This window comes from Chiroxiphia lanceolata, chromosome 7, assembly GCF_009829145.1.
Source record: "Chiroxiphia lanceolata isolate bChiLan1 chromosome 7, bChiLan1.pri, whole genome shotgun sequence".
NCBI lineage: Eukaryota > Metazoa > Chordata > Aves > Passeriformes > Pipridae > Chiroxiphia > Chiroxiphia lanceolata.
This window is the reverse complement of record NC_045643.1, coordinates 38,571,509-38,591,787: the sequence shown is the minus strand read 5'-3', so window position 1 is coordinate 38,591,787 and position 20,279 is coordinate 38,571,509. Positions and strand designations below refer to the sequence as shown.

At 51.5% G+C, this 20,279-nt stretch overlaps 1 protein-coding gene and 1 long non-coding RNA gene across 10 annotated transcripts in view; one reads left to right on the top strand and one right to left on the bottom strand.

Annotated features, from left to right (window-relative positions):
* Positions 1-19,465, bottom strand: part of FMNL2 (formin like 2) — a 123,148-nt gene extending 103,683 nt beyond the window's left edge. For 6 of the 9 annotated variants that reach the window (XM_032693377.1, XM_032693372.1, XM_032693374.1 and 3 more), the window contains exon 1: positions 19,133-19,465. In XM_032693377.1, coding sequence (XP_032549268.1) covers positions 19,133-19,249 — 117 coding nt within the window. In that variant the 5' untranslated portion in view covers positions 19,250-19,465. The remainder of the gene's footprint in view (positions 1-19,132) is intronic. The other 3 variants (XM_032693376.1, XM_032693370.1, XM_032693378.1) reach the window with 1 other exon arrangement.
* LOC116789479 lies at positions 16,858-17,769 on the top strand. Its single transcript, XR_004358046.1, has 2 exons — positions 16,858-16,945; positions 17,584-17,769. It is a non-coding gene; the product is annotated as an uncharacterized LOC116789479 (long non-coding RNA).
* Positions 19,466-20,279: the final 814 nt, after the last annotated feature.

Genomic DNA, 20,279 nt, shown 5'->3' with positions numbered 1-20,279 from the left:
TCCCCACCCTCCCAGCCAGGAATTCCTTCCCAATATCCCATCTAACCCTCCTCTGTCAGTCTGAATCTGAGAATAACAACGACTCTGTAACAATGGCAAAGAGAACCACAGAGATTTTCAAAACCACTATTATTCAATCCATCTCCAGCCCCCCAAGGCCAGGAGTTTGCAGGCACATCCAGCTGGAATACTGGACAGGAAAACAAAACCTCCACAGGAAGGTTTCTGCGAGCTGGGGATGTACAGGAGGTACAAATGCACCTCAGAACACAACCCCAGGCCACCACCCAAACTCAGGGGCTGGCACAGGTGATCAGGGAGGTGAAACATTCCCAGATTTCCCGTTTCCTTTTGTTAAGAAACACCAGCACAGGGATTTCCCCCCTGTGCTTAGGCCAAGCTGCTCAGGCAGCCTAATCCCCACCTGGAGAAATATTGCAGCAGGTACCCCAAAAGCACTGGTTGTGTGAGAGTTGGTTCTGAGGACAAAACCTGAGTTTCAAAGGGGGCAGAGGGAGAGAAAGGAGCCCTGGCACCTCACAAACAGCACAGGGAGCCAGAGCCACGGAGTCTGAGGCTGGAAAAGGGCCTTTGTGCTCAGGAGCTGTTTGTTAACTCGCTGTCATGTGTGTCTCTCGGGCCTTTTCTTGCCCAAATAAACTCATTTATTAAGTCCACCCAAACCCGCCTGTGCAGGTCGGAGGGATGAAAACCCACCACCAGCTTGTTCAGCTCTTGTTCCACGGCACAAAAGGGCTGAGAGCGAGCCAGGATCTCCCTGGAGCTGGAGGAGGGTTTGGAGCACAGGAAGATTTAGAGAGGGCTCCATGAACAGATGGGAAATAAAGCCTAATTAGGGGGGAATTTTTGTCCCCAAGTGGCTGAAGCACAGCAAAATACGCCCCAGAGTACAGGAACCCTGTAAACTCACGTGCTCTTGGGGTGCCCACCCCTAACCCACTGCCTGCCCTGAGATAGTGATCCAGGTCGTGCTCCAGCTGAGGGGAATTACTTTGATTATTCCCTCTCTGTGCAGAAAATCTGAACAGTAATTAAATTAATTTACTTTACAAGTTCCATTTTCCTGATTAGCACCTTCCACATCCACGAAAAGCACCTTTCAGCCAAGTCTCTCCCAGTGCTCCACATCTCTGCAAACGGGCCAGACCACATAAAGCTTCAATAAATAAATATAATTTAAAATACTGCCTTCTCTTTTCACTGCATCTCATCCCTCTCCAGCCCTGAGTTTTTCTTACTTTGCCATTAACCAGTTGAGTCCCATCTTCCCCAAGAACTGCTTCCATAAACAAGGCTGTGGTGCTGAATCCCTGCTGTAGAGCTGGGTTTAAGCAATGACTGCCAAAACCTATGATTTATTACATTTTCTTACAATTTATTCCAGTGCAAAGTCGATAAACAGCTCTCAGTAAGGAGCATTTTGCACTGATAAGCCTAAATTTGGGGTTGCTGGCGAGAAAGCTCAAGGAATTGAAAAAATAAAATTAATAGAGTGTGTTTTACCCCATATTAAAAACATTTGCTGGAATTATTTTTGTAGGGACACCCACTCGATTGTGTTAATTATCCTCATTTACCATGTTCTCAACTCCTGCCATAATAAAAGTTTTATTCAATCCACTGTGGATTAAATATGCTTATATTTATGCATCTACTCCTGCACCAGTCAAGGACAAAGGCTTGACTTAAAGACCTACCTAGTCCTTAAAGAGCAGGTGAGACTCAAAAGCATTAGGAAAATGTGAGCACTGACAGAGCCTGGAAACATCCCAGATTTTAGGATTCCTAAGCTTTTCCAATCCTAAACTACTGACCAGAAAAAAGTATCATTACTCCTTTTGACTGTCCTGTGTCATTAATGCTCCTGCCCTCAGTGAAATTTAGGGAGATTCCTCCTAAATTCCGAGCAGGGAAATCAGGAAATCAGAAAACCGGGGAGATTTCCAAGCAGGGAAAAGTAGTGCCGGGAGTGCTTCTACTCGTTCCTTCACATCTGAATCTTCTGGAAATCCTGGAGAAGACAAGCCCTGCTCAGAACTAACTAAAAACCCCCAAAGCTGTGTTTCTGTGGTGGTGGTTCAGGCTCCTCCCCGTGCAGATTGTGCTGCTCTCCCCGGCAGCTGTTGGGTGCTCCAGCTCTCATCCCACAGCATCCATGGCTCCCGCTCAACTCCGAGGCAATAAAGAGCCCGGCTGGATTTTCCACAGCCCGGGATTTAACCCCAGCTGAGACAGACAGAGGAGCAGCAACGATTCATCCCAAACATCTGTGGGCCAGAGCCACGTTTCCTTAGGCTGGGTTTAACTTGGTTTCCAACCAGGTCTCCTGGCGAAAGGGAACGAGAGCCAGTCCCGGGAATGGCACAGGGGAGAGCAGCTTTCCCTGCTAATTCCTGTTCCCAGCTAATTCCCAGCACAGCACCAGCCCATCCTGAAAATACAGGCTGAGGCTTTGCTGTAAATGGAGGAAATATAGAAATATATTGGATTTTGTGCCCGTTGGCCCAGATGTACTTGGAAGAAGCAAATCCCTTGGAGAGGGACTTTGGACAAGGGCGTGGAGTGATAGAAGGGGGAATGGTCTGAAGCTGAAGGAGGGTTGGTTCAGGTGGGATATTGGGAAGGAATTCCTGGCTGGGAGGGTGGGGAGGCCCTGGCCCAGGTTGCCCAGAGAAGCTGTGGCTGCCCCTGGATCCCTGGAAGTGTCCAAGGCCAGGCTGGACGGGGCTTGGAGCAACCTGGGCTGGTGGAAGGTGTCCCTGCCCATGGTGGGGGTGGCACTGGATGATCCTTAATGTCCCTTCCAACTCAAACCACTCTAATTCAATGAATCAAGTCACAACTGTCCCTTCATTCCTGCCAGGAACGTGTGGTTGCTCCTTCCCATCCATGGAGCCAAGCGAGCCGGAGCTCTCCAGGCTCCTCTGAGACTCCACAGCTGATTGTGCTATAAATAACCCCACACTGAATTACTGGAACAACTAAAACTTAATTGAGTAACCCAGGAAATTACTAGAAAATGATCCTCATTTTTATCCCTAAGCTACTTAAGGGACGGGCAAGTAAACCTGAGGAATATTGAACAGGGACAACCAGGGGATAATAAAAAACCTGGACTGATTTAAGCAGACGAGGATTAAGTTATGGAAAAGTAGCTCTCCAGACAAAAGGAGGCAGCTACAGGATACAAAGCTGCTGAAGGAATCACAAGAGAGGGAGAGGGAAAGGACCTCTGGAAGGCAGGTGGCCAAGGGAGGAGAATATACAGAATATACCCAAAAAAGGAGCATTTGCAGGATCCACACAGGGCTCACCAACCACCTTGGCTCCAGTGGGACTGAGGCTGGATGAATTCAACTCCTCAGTCTTCAGGTTCAGGTTTGAGCAAAGCATGAAGGAAGAACAAAAGTCTGTGTTTCCCTGGCTCCCATTAATTCCCTGGATCAAGGTTTCTCTCCCAGCTCCTTCCCCAGCCCTGGACCCCTTTTCCTGCATCACCTCCCAGAAAACAGATTGCAGAACTCTCCCCTAAATACCAACATTTAATATGAAGCCTTTTCATTTAATACCCATTCCAGGCATCTGTCCCTCATGAATCTTAACAACTTTGGTGGAATTCCAGCTCTAATATTCACGTGCTAAGACAAAAATAACACTCTATTTGAAAAGCTGGAAGTGACTCTTTAAATTACACATTTCCAGGGTCAGAATCTCTTTGGTCTGGTGTGAAACACGACTGAGCTGGGGCAGTGTAATTTCTGACCACCCCAAATGCCTCACGTGTTACTGTCAAACTACCCAAACCTACACAATTCCTGCATTTTTTAGCACTCCAGAGCTATATTTGAATGGGATCGTGCTTTGTTTCTCTCTGGATTTCGACTCCAGATGATTCAATTTCAGTCAGCAGAACATAAGGCTGCCTGCTCTCCATCTTTATTTGGAAAATAGCTGATCCATTAGCTGTCAATTAGCATAAATTCTCCTTGTTGGAAGCACTGTCTCCATCACACTCCAGCCTCCAAACCCATTTCCTAAGAAGAAAGGGGATACAGGAACAAAGCTCTGCTTTTTCTGTTATTCAATTCATCTCATGCACAAATACTGGCAAAGGAGTTTATTAAATCTCATTTGAGGTTTTCCTGCCTTCCTGATGCACAAATGAACAGAACTGACTTGATGTTTGAAAGGGAACCTTTTGAGAATTCAAGGTATGGAACTGGATAACATCCTACCTTCGCCTGTGATGTTGTAAGGAAAGGGAAGTTCTCACACAGAGGGATAGAGTGCATTTAATCACCACATTGACAGCCAAACCCAAGCTATTGCCCTGATTACACCAAACTTGATGCCATAGAATCATGGAATCACAGCTTTGGGTGGGAAGGGAACTTAAGGATCTTAAGTAATTCCATGCAATTCCCTGCCTGCTCCCAGGGAAGCACAGGGAAGGCAGGGCCCAGCCCTGCCGTGATCCACGAGCAGCAGGCAGAGCCAGTGCCAGGGGACGTGTCAGGCTGAAGCAGAGCTGCTGTATTTTCCTGTAAAATCACAATTCCCTGGCACACCAGCTGTAAAATAAAAGGCTGGGATTCTTTTATCACCCTGCCCCCGAAACGACATCTGCTCCTACCTGTTCTCAGTTAGAGTATCTGTTCAGAAAGCAAAGAAAATCTGTGCTGGGGGCTCATTCTTTGGATTGTTAGAACTGATAGCCTTTAGAAAGGAAGCTCAGGGCAGCTGAACTCGGGCAGGGCAGTCTGAGCTCACCAGGTAAAGAGAATTTCTCATCATCTGGAAACTGGGCACGAGATTTTCAAAACTCTTAAGCTGCTTCTGACGTATCCCACGCTGGGGTGGGACATCATTCCAGGCCTGCACACTGAGGAGAACTTCTGCTGACTCTCAGACTGGTTTTACATCAGGAAAGACACACCACGTAAAAACTTAAAATATGTTTTCCAGATGATTTAACTATTAAGTGAAAGAACAGTAAAAAACTCCATAGACCTTAAATCGTGTATGACTGAGTGAAATGGTTATTCCTGTAACATAAGCCCTGCTCAATATGGTGCTACCACAATCCAGGGGCTCTGGGAAATCTTTGGAAAAGATGTTGCCTGTTAAAAGGAAAGTTTTATATTTTCATGTAAGCTGAAGGTTTCAGCACTTAACAGAGAGAAGGGAGGAAAGAATCCAGTGTAAAACACTCCCAAAGAAGTCTAACCAGAGAGGTTTGTAAGTGCAGTTATTGTTTTATCTGAAGTAAAATAAAACCTTTTTAATCTACAGGAGCTCATACATTGCATGGGAGCTGAGGGACTATTTTAACACCTGGATAGCCCTGTGGGTTACAATCCTGCACTGGAAGAGTCCACAGTCATCCCTGGGGATGATGAATCCCAAGGGAACAGCAATGGCAGGCAAGCAGGCTAAACACAAGGGCCTTGTCTTTTCATATCTTGTTCAGCTGAAACACTTGGTGACATTTTCCAGAGATCCTAATGTGACATAGGAGTAGAAAAAAAGGCATCAGAGTTGTGTAAAATTTCCAAACACACATGGTAGGAAGGCAATGTGCAAACACCATCAGGCTCTCCCGACAGAAACAGGGAGACAGTGCTCAGAAATCCCAGCTCTTGGATCAGCCACAGGCTGCTCCAGACAAAAATCAGGATGAAGAGTGTAAAAACAATCCCATCATGATAAAAAGGTGGCCTAACAGACCCCATGGCTTATCACAGGACAGGCATCCTCAGCTGACAGGCAAGTGCAGCAGCGAAGGTATCATTTCCTCAAATTCCAACATCCCCTGAAGAGGAATCGCAGAATTCCAGGATGGCTCGGAAGGGACATTAAAGCTCACCCAGTTCCAACCCTGACACCTTCCACTATCCCAGGTTGCTCTAACCTGGCCTTGGACACTTGCAGGGATGGGGCAACCTGTGCCAGGGCCTCCCCAGCCTCACAGCAGGAATTTCTCCCCAATATCCCATCCAACCCTGCCCTTGTCCCTGGCATCCCTTCCCACAGCCACACCGGCTTCTCGTGCATCCCAGTACAGATCCCAGGAAGGGACAGTTGCTCCAGCAAGTCAGGGGCTGCTGTGGGACAGCAAACCCACCCTCTGGGGGTTTTTTTTCTTTGTTTTTTTCCCCTTTTCCCTCAGCTTTCCCATTCTGATGGATTGTTATCACAGATTGTCTGACTGCTCCCCGCTGCTCAGACACACAAGATCCATCCCTCCCTCCCTCCCTCCCTCCCTCCCTCCACCACCAAGTGCACAAACACCACAGCTCAGCCTCCTACTAATGCCAAAAATGTTAAACCCTGCTCCCTAATGAAGTGTATTTGCTCCTGGCATGTTGATACTTCTCCAGCCACATTCCCTCCCACGGAGGCCGAAATGCCTCCGAGATAACCGAGGGGAGACGGAGCAGGCCGGGCTCCACCGTGCTTCCACAGCTGGATTGAAGTGTCCTGGGAATGTCCAATCCCTGCCTGGACTGGAGTGTCCTGTTCATGTGCAATCCCTGCCTGCCATGCAGCCAGGAACGGGGCAGTGACAGAGGCACAAACACCAAATCCCACTCCTGGCTGAGCACAGCTCCTGAGAAGTCCCTGAGGGAAAAACCAGCAGACATCTCCAGGGATGGAGTCCGGCCAGAAAAATCCATAAATCTACTGACCTGCTCCCTCCTGACCACTGCCTAAAGCCTTTATCATCACTACTGTTATCACAGTGCACTGCAAGAGCTGCTGCTTCCAGCTCCTGTGAGAAAAGGGAAAGTTGCGACCCAAAAATTGCTGATCGAGGGAACAAGGAGAAAATTAAAACTGGAAAACTAAAAATCTCTGCTAATTTAAACCGGAGGAAACAGCCAGAATTCGGCACCTTGAGCAGCAGCAACTTGGTCACAACCAAAATTAGGTCATTACTGAGCACTGGAGATTCAGAGTAAGGAGCTTCCACAGAGGTGGAAGTGTCCACGGATGTGGTGTCACCCAGCACAGGGGGGCAAGAACAGCCCCATTCAAGGCCTCAGTCAGTGTTTTGGTTACAAAGCTTTGCTTATCACGGCTGTCTTTGGGAGAAAGGTCCTCACTGCAGAACGTTGTGGTGCTCAGGGTCCATCAAAGCACCAAAACACAACCCTCCCGTGAGCCACCAGATATAACACACACCAACATAGAGCTGTCCCACAAAGGAATTGCTAAACACACCGTTTCTGAAGGCAGAATAAACCCAAACAGGAATTTTCCCAGTGTTAAAGAGTTGGTTTGTTCCCTACACCTTTCCTATGAAATGTTTTGGCACAGCAGCAGCTGGGAGAATGTACCCAAAGAAGCCTGTAGGTTAAACTTGAAATGTTACAACAGGTATTATTGTTGATGTTCCGATGTATCTACACATCCATATATTTATTTATGTGCTGTCTGGGTTGTTTCAACACAAGAGCTGTGCTTCACACTGGAAGTACAAGTAACACCCTGCTCTACACGGGTTATTGCACCTCGAGGATCACCAACCACTTCCTCCGAGCACCTACAACAATCCCAACAATTCTAACCATTTACTGAATGCCTCACAAGTGCATCTGGGCTGTTTTCACTCCACTTGCTGAACAGAAGGGATAATTCACCTTTAACAAAGATTTGCCACCAGACAGAAAATAAACACGAGCAAAACCAAACAAACAATAGCTTTGAGCTTTCCAAGTAAAATTCCTTTTCCTTTTCAGTTGTGCAACTTTTTGTCTCCGAGCCAACCACGAATTCACTGCCAGAAAAGAATTTCATGCTTAATCAATTTTTGTTTGTAGGTATCTGAGTTCTTCCTTTTCCCTGCAAATCCAGCTCGGGACACACTGGATCTGCTTCATCCAAGGATGCAGGAGCACAATCAGCACCTGAAAACTGAGCCGGTTTTCCTGCCCTGCTCTGTGAAACAAGGAATTCATTTGCATCCCCCTCGCTGCTGCTAAACAGGGAAGGACTCAGCTCATGTAAACTCTTGCACAATTTATTTTATGTTCTAATCGAAGCACTTAAATCTGTCAAAATCCTTCCCTAGCACGGAGAAAGCCCACCTGCCTTCTGCTCTGAACAACAGCCCGGATTTGCAGGAATATGCACAGATTTATTCCTGGAAAACACCTCCTGCTCACATACCAAGAGATGGCCAATAAAGGGAGGGCTGGATGTTGTGGGAATGATACCAAAGCTTTGCCTCTCCCAGAGATGCCCCACGCTGCAGGAAAGGTCACCAGTCACATCCCTGAGCCTGTAAACCTGATCCGAAAGGTCACTTCACTTTAATCCGTACAAAGGCTGAGACTCAGCTTCCTAAATTCCTCTTCTCCTACTCTTTTGCCACTTGATCCGAGTCAGCTGAACCTCTCCCTTCTCATGCACAAGGAAAACACTGTTGACCATCCCAGGTATTACAGGCTCTCACATAAAAGGACTTAAAAACCAAAAATATAAAAGAAAAACACCTTCCTGCAGTGTTTTGTGCACAACATTCATCTGCTCAGGCATAAAATCATAAGAGTCACAGAATCATGGAATTGTCTGGGTTGGAAGAGACCTTAAAGATCATCTCATTCCCTGGGGGCAGGGACACCTTCGCTAGAGCAGGTTGCTCCAAGCCCATCCCACTCCTCTCCTTCCTCCACGGCACCACGAGGCTCGTAAAAAATTCATAGATAAAAAAACGTAAAGCACAAAAGTTCTTGTTTTATTTACCAGAGAGAACAGCGTGCATTTGCCACACTCAGATATTCCATTTACGTGATCAAGAGAACGGGATTTGTACCTGGAGCTGTGACAGGAGCAGAGCTGTGCTCACACACACGCACATCCCTGGGAAGACACGACAACTCCCACACTATTTTAGGAAGCTGCAATTTTTAGACGAGACAACTCACAATTCATTCCAGCCACCTGTAAACAGATGTTATCACCCAAGGATTAAACCCAAACGCTCCCTGGCTCAATCCATGGTGCACTTTCATCATTATCACCGTGTCAAATTGGCTCCTGGAGAGTCGATGGCCACCAAGTAACACTTACACCACGCGAGGAAAAATCACCTGCCAGGCAAAGCTTTTTGGAGGGATGGCACATCCAAGCCCACAATTCCCCAAGGTGTGACCACTCTCTGCCATCTGCTTTCCATCAGCTCCCCAGTAAAACTCCGTGTGCCCCGTTTCCAACCAACCCCATATTTCAACCTGCTGCCCCTGGGGGTGGAACGCAATTATTTAGATTTCCAGTTTCGGGCTTCTTATGTCTGAGAGAAGAGACAAATTCACCCAATGTGTGAGAGTGTACAGATGCACAGAGGCTTCCCCCCCACACACAAGTGAAACATCAAAGCTCTTATTTGACCAGGCTTTAAGTTAAATATTTGTGATAGCTAATTTATTTGACCATCCGTGCTTGCAGGGCTCAGAGCTGGGCAGAAAGCCCTTTGAAGCGCTCCCAAACACGCTAAATTATGGGAAATCTTTGGGAAAAGAACTCAGCCGAGTCACCTCCATCGCTCCCCAGACCTTTCCTTTCCCCTGCCTGCAGATCCAGCCCAGGTAGATCCGTGTCATTTGTGTGCCCTTTGGAAAGCAGGACAAGAGGGATTACAGAGGGACGTGCCAGAGCTTTAGAGGGACGAACAACCAGAGTTCCTGCACTGAACAATTTGCTTCTTCATTGTAATTACTGGCTTCTGAAACACTTCAGCAACTTTGCCAACTTGTACAACCCTCTATTCTCTGCTTTTGGCCTCAACTGTACAGTCATTTTGCAGACAAACAAGTAACAGATGTACAATCTATAGTCGCCCCAAGTCCTTTTATAGTAAATGATTTCTGGCCAAATAATGTATATTTTTAAAAAAAATAAAAGGCAAACCACGAACAAACACAAATTCTTGTATTTTTTAAGGTATCTCCCACAACACCCCAACATACACTAAAAAACCTAAACTTTCTTCATATGCTTCTGGAATATTCTGTGTGGGAGGAACTTCTGCCCTTGATCAACACCCACACAGGGGAGAGTGGCCAGAGGTGTCCACGAATTTCAGAGACACCAAGGGCAGCCCTGTGGGCTCCTGCTGCCATCACCAACCACTTCTGCCCCTGGACCACAGGGATACAGCTTCTGAAAGGGCAGGGGGCCACAGTTACAGAATCCCACACTGGTTTGGGTGGGAAGGGACATTAAAGCCCATCCAGTCCCACCCCTTCCATGGACAGGGACACCTTCCACCAGCCCAGGTTGCTCCAACCTGGCCTTGGACACTTCCAGGAATCCAGGGACAGCCACAGCTTCTCTGAGAAATCCATTCCATCACCTCACCATCCTCACAGCCAAGAATCCCTTCCCAATACCCCATCTAACCCTGCCCTCCTCCAGCTCAAAGCCATTCCCCCTCATCCCACCCCTCCATGGTTCACCCTGCTCCGTGTCCATCACACAACATGACAAGAGAAGTCACAACTTCCAGGAGTTTTCCTGTGGACTTTTCTGACATGGGCTTTTCCCTAGGACCCAGAGCAGGCTGTCCCCAGAGCAGCCCAGCCCCTGGCAGGACCGTTCCCAGGGTGGCAGTGCCGAGGTGTCCCCACTTGCCTCTCCGCCGCTGCCGTCGGGAAGCGCCGGGCACGTTTCCAGCTCATGATCCAGGACACTCCATCGCTCTCAAGAGCAGCAGTGCAGAGTCCTGGAGGTCCTCACAGCGCCCAGCACTCATGAGAAGACCATTCATCTCCAACACAATGCCACCATTATGTTGCTTTATGAATATCCTCCCCAAATATATGTTTAACGCTGCGCAGTCACGGCACACAAACGCTTGGTTTGTTGAGAGATCCCCCAGCAAATTGAAAACCAACACATGTTGAGTTTCTGCAGCATGTTATAGCACAGTATACACAAGTTATACATTCTCCAAGTCTTTAAGCAATGAAACACTTGTGAAAGGCACTATTTTAGGAAGAGACAAAGCCTGGGACAAATTAGTGCTTTTGTTTTCCAATCTATCCATATATAACGTTGTGCATCTCAAGTTATTAAAGTGAAAAAGCAGATGATCGTGGGCAAAACAATCAGTGCAAGTGAAACAACACTCAGTTAAAACAGGGGTGCAAATCATGGACCTGCAGATCATACAATCCTGGAATAAATATCCTGAGTGGGAAGGGACCCACAGGGATCATCAGTCCAACCCCTGGCCCTGCACAGACACTCCAACAATCCCACCCTGTCCCTCAGAGCGTTGTCCAAACCCTCCTGGAGCTCTGGCAGCCTTGGGGCCGTGCCCACTGCCCTGGGGAGCCTGGGCAGTGCCCACCACCCTCTGGGGGAAGAACCTTTCCCTGATATCCAGCCTAAACTGCAGCCCTTGGCAGGAATAACTGGGAACACAGCATTTCCCAGTGACAGTTCTGTGTGGGCAAGAATTGTCCCCTCCACGGTCAACTGGTGTCAGGGTGTGAAGGCCAAGGGATGAAAATCTGCTTGTTTGACAACACTGACCCTTCAGAACTGCAATCAGCAGGATGTGATAAAAGGGAAATGACTCTTTAAGCCCCAGTAGCTGCAGGTGCTGTTACCTGACCAACCTGAGCCCTTCGGCTCCACGATGCTGCAGCTCCTCACTGCTGGAGCCTCACACCAGAGACCTCCTTCTAACCCAATTATAAATCAAATGGAGGGAGTTGGTGTCACTTATTTCCCACAGCAAATTCCCAAACGGACTCTACCAAACAGAAAACAAACAATAATTCAGCTCAGTTTGTCTCAAATGTGGCTGCTGCACGCTGCTGGCCATGGAAACCTTCCAGCAGCTGGATCAGCTGGTCCCACCACTGCCCGGGAGCACACTTCCAACTGGCCTGCTAGTTTCAAGGTCCAATCTTCTGGTTGCCAAAGAAAAATCATATTTACATTTCCTAGTGGTGAGAAAACTCCGTGGAGCAGGGCACGTTCCACCCACAGCTCCATCCTCCTGCTGCCACCTCACCTTCCGAGGACGCGGCACCCGAAGGGCACCGAGCAAACCAACCACGTCCCTTCCGCGGCCTCCTGCACCGGGAAGCGTTTTGATCCTGATCATCGAGTGCTTAATTCAAACTCAAGAGGCAGCCCAGATGCTTAAAAATAAACTGGTGCTGAAGTGTTGCTGCATTAGCATGTTTTGCATAATTCATTTCCTCGTGCTGAGCAGAGCTCTTCGCTTCCCGCCCCGCGCGAGGTCACGGTGGCAGCGCGGGCACGTGCTGCTCCACGGCCTGCTCCGGGCACAGCCCGGGGTGCCAGCATGCCCTGTCAGACCCAATCCAGCCCAGAATGGTCTGGGTTGCCCAGAGAAGCTGTGGCTGCCCCTGCATCCCTGGAAGTGTCCAAGGCCAGGTTAGATGGGGCTTGGAGCAACCTGGGCTAGTGGAAGGTGGAAGGGTAGAATGAGATGATCTTCAGTGTCCCCTCCAAACCAAACCAGTCTGGGATTCTAGGAAATCAATCCATGGGTTTTACCACTGTAAAACGTTGAGTTCCAAGGGCATTCCCTGCTCTATTCTGGTTCTAAATGTACAGCTGGAACATGGGAACCCTTCTTCTATGAGCAGGTCATGGAGCTCTGAGTGATGGCCCTAAACATGGGATGAGAATCAGTCCCTCTGGAGAGGGACTCTGGACAATGGATGGAGGGACAGGAGACAGGGAATGGTTTCCCACTGCCAGAGGGCAGGGATAGATGGGATATTGGGAAGGAATTCCTGGCTGGGAGGGTGGGGAGGCCCTGGCACAGGTTGCCCAGAGAAGCTGTGGCTGCCCCTGGATCCCTGGAAGTGTCCAAGGCCAGGTTGGATGGGGCTTGGAGCAACCTGGGCTGGTGGGAGGTGGAAGGGTGGAATGCGATGGGCTTTGAGTTCCCTTCCAAACCATTCCATGACCAGTGTAAGTGGCACCAAACTCCCCAGATGGACATCACCAACTCCTGACAACAACTAGTGCAGCAGAACCTGCAGCAAAACCAAAGAGGTTTTACCTTCCCTGGGCTACAAATCCACACTGGGCACCAGTGCCAATGTAGGATCATCCCACCTGGACACTGGGGCCACTGGAGCCCAAACCTGCCCCGTGAGACCCTTCCCTGGCCACCTCCTCACACACACACTGAGGGAGCTGCTGCCCAGAGCGAGCATCACACTGACCAGGGGCTGGGGAAAAGCAAAAGCAAAACTGCAATCAATCCCAGGGATTTTCCACTCCTGACCAGAACAGTGGGCACCATTCATCCTCACTTCCCAGCCACTGAGCAACAGCCTGGAAAATGAACAGAAATGCTGAAAGCTCGAAACTAAAAACGTATTTGGGGGGAAAGGTTTGGCTCTCAGTAACCTCCCAATGACCAAACGAGAGATCAGAAAGGGAAATATCAGAGCTTGGTTTCACTTTAGGAGGGATTCCAAGGCAGAAATAATGAGGCAAATAAACCCAGCTCCTCCTGTAGGGTCACTCACTCCTCTGGCTATGAAGTGCCAGACCAAGGTGACAGATTTAAACCACCTTTTCCAACAGACTGGGAAGAGAAATTCTTTTATTCAGCAGGTGCTGACCTCAAAATGAGAACAAGTTCAAACCCTGCTAAAAACAGGGGCGGTGCTGATCTCAGATGAAGCACCAGATCAGTCCCTTTGGCAGCTTTAAGGAGCTCCCAAAATTCCAGCAGGGAAAAAACACTCCCCTTCTCTTAAGCAGCCACACAAGCACAGGCTGATAATTACCCTGCACACCTTCAGAGGGATGTTTTATTTTAAAAAGGAATTGGAGTCTTTAAAGAGTTCCCTAAATAATTTATAATCTTTGTGGAATGATGCAAAAAATATAATAAAAATAACAACAAGTCCTTTTGAAACAAACACAACAAATCAAACATTTCAGTTTCAGTTTGTTTCTGCTGAGTTTTGCTATTTGGAGGGGAGAAGTTCCTGTGGACTTTAACACCTTTTCATGCAGATTTTATTTTTAAATTAAAGATACAGGCTGACTCCAGTCACTCCAAGTCATTCAGTCACCAACTGAAAACTACCCAACAGCTACTGTTTTATTTCAGACCATCCTGTAAACTCTGAATGTCATTCTGCACCTCTCAAATCCTTTCCCAACATCACCAACATCCTGCAGCACAGAAGAAGAGAACATGTCACACCTCAGGGCCAAGTTTTGCGTGACCTTGCTTGTGAAGACAAAATAAAAATAATAAAAACCCCTTTTATCTTGCACACAAGGTTAAGGGAGTCGATAAAGATGTTTGATAAAGGTTCAGTGCACTGGTGGTGCAGGTTCAGGGTAAAGGCAGGGGGGTTCCACCTCAATAAGTTGTTTTAGCTGTTGTTGTTCATCTCAGACCTCACATTCCAGACTCTCAAAATTAAAAATTAGTTTAATAAAAACAATTCTCCTGTGATGTCTGGGTGGAAACACTTACAAATGCCACCTCCTGGCTGCCACAGCAGCTGGGCACAAGTGTCACCACCCAGTGCTCCCTCCCTCTGAAATACATGTATTTAACAGTGGGATTTATTGGACTGCTTCCTCGTTAAAAGGTGTCATTGCCCAAATCATTGCAATGAAACCTGAAGGAAGAGCCCAGTGGCTCTGTCAGAGCTGGGGCCTGAACAAGGAAACCCAACAGGGCTGAATTTTAGAAGTCTCCTTTTCCTGAAGATTCCTAAACCTAGTTCAGTGTCTCTCAGCTTCCACAGTATTGCCTTCAAATTCCACCAAACCAACACAAATCACACCTGATATGGGAGTCTCAGGTATTTCAGGATCTCCACTGAAATCCATCCCAAGTTCTGCTAAATTTAGGAATTACAACAAGGAATCCAGTGCCCCACCAGCTCCACCAAAGGAGGGAACTCGTCCTACCCCACAGACATCCCCTGCAGCCATGTCCAGCTCTGTAATGATTTGCAGACCCTAAACCATCTATATTCTAAAACAAAGCCTAATATACTTGATGGACCAGGAAGGGGAAAGGAAAACAGCTGGGAAACATTAGAGTTTTCACACTGAGCCTTCGAATTCTTTAGCAGGAGACACTCAAAACTGCCCTCACCGGTGTGGAAAACGATGCTGGACAAAATCCACCGTGAAAAGGGAAATTCTAGTGGAAGGAGGAAGTTCTTATGGGCAAAGCCTTGAGTGCCCCGAGCAGAACCAGAGTGGCTGCCCTGCCCTCACGTTACACTGAGGATGGCAAACACCTCCCCTCAGCCTTCAGCCCCGTCCCTCCAGCCCGCAGCAGCGGGCACAGAAGCCTCCTTTGTACATGAAATCCCACTTGGAGGGGGTAAGAGGATATTTCCTGTTAACCTCACCGCAGATTTGTAATCCAGCAGTCAAATTATGTCAATCACAGCTCATTAGGCACCGATTTCCCCTGCCAACTCCGGCCTGGCTGCCTCCTCCAAACCACGTGGCGTTTGCAAACGTGCAACCCCGTTATGGGATCAGGGAGAGACCACCCTGCTGCAGGAGCTGGGAGCCTGGAATTCACCCCCATGGATCCCAGCTTCCCACAGGGAACAGTGGTGCCATCGTGTCTAGGGATGCTCCTGGCACACTTGGTTTGCTGAGCGATGGTTTTCTCGGCAGCAAAGCAGGGTTGGACACCAGAATCCAGGGTTTACGCCCCACGTGTCCGTAGGATAAAGCCAGGAAAACATCCCACAAGGCTGAGGAGGAAAAGGGAGCATCTTGGGGAAGGCAGGTCCCTGCAGGTACGTGCCAGTGCTGGAAAGCTCAGAGTCAGCTCTGGGATCCAGATCTCAGTTTATCCATCACCCCTCATGGGCACATCGGGACACGTGGTGGCAGTGACACACTCCGGGGTAAACCTGAGACTGAGGGAATTATTTCACAGGAAAGGGAGACTATTCACATCAGCAGCTTACAGATAGAAAGCTGGACCTCTCCTGGGTTATCCTCCACGTTTTCCTCCTCGAAGTACATCCCATCAAACACAACACACACCCCTGGGCCTCACCACCGGAGACTCCACGCAGCACACAAGCCATGGAAGCACATTTACCACAGCAGTGCCAAAAACAGCACCAGGAGATCCAGATCCACAGGAAACCCCTCTCGTGTTATTTGGCCAGCAGGCCAAGAGGTGTGGCACAGCCAGGCCTGGCACCACTGTCCCTCACACGGGCTCAGCACACCCTCGGGAACGCCGACGGCACCGGGACACGCCGCAGGAGCACGGTGAGATTTGAGAGCTTCACCCAAAAAGTGTGACCTGGGGCACTGCCCATCATCTCCTGCAGTGGATACACCTCGAAGAGCGAGGCTACCCAGAGGTGACTCTGCATGTTTGAGGTGACAAACCACCTCACCAGAGCCCTTCCTCAAAACCAACTCCTCTAACAAGGCACGCTGGCACACTCATCCATCAGCTCCAGGCACACCATCCCCTGGCTGCAGGGACCACAGAGATCCTGGAGAAGCTCAGGAGAGCGTGTTCAAAGTGGGGAAAATAAAAGTTGCTATCACAGCACTCGTGGCCAGGGACATGTTTTGGAGGGTGATGGCTCATTGTCCTGCACGAGGGGGGGAAGAATAAAACAATCCAAACACACTCGTGAGGCTGCACAGGAGGAACCTTTCCTGCACAACCCGATCCTGGCACACAGAACTGGAAACAAACCCCTCAGCACGATGACTCCAGACTGGCACGAGCCACTCAGCTGAGCCTCGTGTTCATCAACGTCACAAACAGTCCTGGAAATTTCGTCAGTGATACGAGAATTGCCACTGTCAGCAAAGCCCTCCAGGACCTCACCAGGGCTCCCTGGTGTGCCAGCAACGCCGGTGCCAGGCTAATTTCTTAAGACAGCGTGTAAAGAAGGTGAGATTTAGTCCTGTAACCTTCAGCTTCTTCATACTCACATCTCCTGACTAATCCACCATCCCCACAGAAAACATCCCTCGTTCTTTCTCCCCTCACCCTTCCTTTCTCATCAATCCCTGCAGCCCTCCTGTCTGCCCCACTCCAGGGTTTGACCAGTGGCACAGTCATCCTTCCCTCAGAGCCACAGAGAAAGCAAAACAGTAACAGCCGGGGAGTTTACTCCTTCAGGAACCGCTCAGAGATTTCCTGGAAGCTGCAACACCACCAGCCATCCCTGGCTGGCTTCCAGGATGGGATGAAGGTGATTTTTGGAGCCCCACCTTGCAGCTTCTCCCAGTGGGAGAAGGAATCAATGGGAGCAAACCGTCCAACACCCCATTTGTACAGACTGTGCCTCTGCATGGCCTCTCCCTCCAGCAAGGCTACAGCACTCACCCTCTGAGCCTTTATTCAAGTCCATCTTTAGAACCAGAGGCCATCTCCTCCTTTCAAGTACCTCAGGAAATCACAGGCACGGCCCTGTTATCTCCCATATTTACGTTACACGTCTCTAACGCTCTCCCAGACGATGTCTCTGCCTCTGACTGATCTAATCAATCAGTCCCAACTCGAACCCACCGATTTTCTCCCCCCAGACCACGCGGGCAAACCAAGCCAGACACTCTTGCGGCAGGTTAGGATGAATCCAGACCCGATTCTGAGCCGTGTGCTACTCGCAGGAGGATCTCCCATCTGCAGAACCGCCACGGCTTTCCCGACAAGAGCAACACGACATCAAGGTTTTTCCACTGTGCCTAATAATCGTAACATCTCACTCGCCATTTGGCTCGTCAGTGGGGGTTCCTGACTGAATAGGCTTATTCTTTTCTTAGACATGATAATCTAATTGGGTCTAACCAGAAATAATCCCCAGCGCACACCAGTTCGCGAATCCTCGCCCAGCGCCGGGAAGCGTTTCGCGGACCGGGGGGGCTGCCCCGGGATGTGCGACGGGAATTACTCCGGCAGCAGCTCTGCTGGCCGGGCTTCCCCTGGCACTACAGGGAGCGCAGGGCATGGCACGCACATGGGGCCGCTCGCCCTCCTCCCCCGGCTCTGCTCCGCACGGAAACGGGGCTCCAAGTCGGGAGGGCATGGCAGAAGGAGACTGGTCGCCACAACCGAGTCGCGATAGCCGGGTCGCGATACCCGGGTCGCGCTGCTCGGGCGCCTGAGAGCGAGCGGGAGGTTTGTGCGATGCGGCGCCCGGGGAGCACCCAGGGGAGCACCCAGGGGAGCACAGCCCTGCTGATCCCAAACACCCGGCCCGTCCTGCTGATCCCAAACACCCAGCCCGTCCTGCTGATCCCAAACACCCAGCCCGTCCTGCTGATCCCAAACACCCAGCCCGTCCTGCTGATCCCAAACACCCAGCCAGTCCCGCTGACACGAACCCCCAGCCCAGCACCGGCCCCGGTGCCCCGCGCACATCGGAGGGGCAGCACCGGGATGTCCCCAGGGGGAAACAGGATCGAGGTGCCCCCAGGGGGGACAGGACCGGGGTGTCCCCGTTGGTGGGGGGCAGGACCGAGAGGTATCCTCGAGGGAACAGGTCAGGGGTGTCCCCGGGGAGGATGGAGGGGGGTGGGGGGACAGGACCGAGGTGTCTCCGGGGGGCAGGACAGGGGGCTCCCCGGGAGGGGGAGGGCAGGACGGCAGTGTCCTCGAGGGGTCACAGGACCGGGGTGTCCCCGGGTGGAGGAACAGGACCGGGGTGTCCCGGGGGGTCGCAGGACCGGGGTGTCCCCGGGTGGGGAAACAGGACCGGGGGGGACAGGCCCGGGGTGTCCCGGGGGGGACAGGCCCGGGGTGTCCCGGGGGGGACAGGCCCGGGGTGTCCCGGGGGGCTCCGCCGGGCCGGGCCGATCTCCGCCCGCAGCTCCAGCCCCGCCGGGGCCGCCCCCGCCCGCGGGCTGCGCTCCGCCGGCGCCGGGCGAACCGGCCGGGGCTCCGCCTGGGCTCGGCCAGGGGCGGCTCTCGGGGGGCTCCCGAGACAAAGAGCCGCGGCCCCGTCCCGCGGGCGGGGGGCCGAGCCCACCCCACCTGTGCCCGGCCGCCGCTCCCGCTCCAACTTTTCGGCGCTGCCTCCCCCCCCCCCGCCCCGCTCCGCGCCGCCCGCAGACAATGGGGCCGGCGCCGGCTCACCAGGACCACGGCGAAGCGCTCCTCCAGCTCGCCGGGCTCGGGCATGGGCAGCTTGAGGGGCACGGGGTGCGCCCGCAGCTCGGTGTGCTGCGCGTCCACGCTGCCCGCGTTGCCCATGGCGGCCCCTCGGCGCTGCCCCGCGGGCTCCGCGCTCGGGGCTCCCTCTTCTCTTCTCTCTTCTCTTCTCTCTCTGTCTCTTTCTGTCTCTCTCTCTCTCTCTCTCTCTCTCTCTCTCTACCACCGCCGGCGCTTCGCGGCGCCGCCGCCCGTCATGGCTCGCCGCCCTCGCCCTCCTCCCCCCGGGGCGGGCTCGCTCCGGCTCCGGCTGCGGCTGCGGCTCCTGCTCCGGCTCCAGCCCGGGCTGCGGCTCCCCCGCATGCCGCCCGCACAAAGCCCCGCTCCGCCCCCGGCCCGCGGCGCCATGGGACTCGTAGTCCCGCCGCCCGCCGGGGGAGGGACGCGGGGAAGGAGTGGGAAAGGGATGGGGAAAGGGTGGGAAGGGGATGGGGAAGGGTGGGCAGCGGTGGGAGCGACCCCGCCGCCTCCATTTTGGCCGAGCGGCCGCGCCGGGCAGGGATGGAGGGGCAGGACACCGGGAATGGCTTCGTGCGGCCGAGGCCCCCCCTGCCTTGGGGATTAGGAAGGAATTCCTGGCTGGGAGGGTGGGGAGGCCCTGGCACAGGTTGCCCAGAGAAACTGTGGCTGCCCCTGGATCCCTGGGAGTGTCCAAGGGCAGGGGGCTTGGAGCAACCTGGGCTGGTGGAAGGTTGGGGTTGGAACTGGATGATCCTTGATGTCCCTTCCAACCCAAACCGTCCTGGGATTCCATGATCTCTGTGCACCCACCGTGGTGCCAGCATGGGGCTGACACTGCAGCCACAGGGCCCTGTTGGCTTGGAGCAGCAGGGCAGCTTCTACCCCACCGAGGGGCTTTGCGGGGTGCCCCCAAAGCCCACATCCCTGTTGGCTGAGATCAGGACAGTGGGGGGATCAGTCTCCATAGGTTCACCACCCCAGCATATCCGTAACCAAGCCAGTGATGCTGCCTGGGCGTAATCAGGGGATCATCCTCCAAAGCGTATCAAACCTGCCCACTCTTCAGGTGCTATTCCCCATTTCTTCATCATTCCCTGCAGATCCTCTCCAG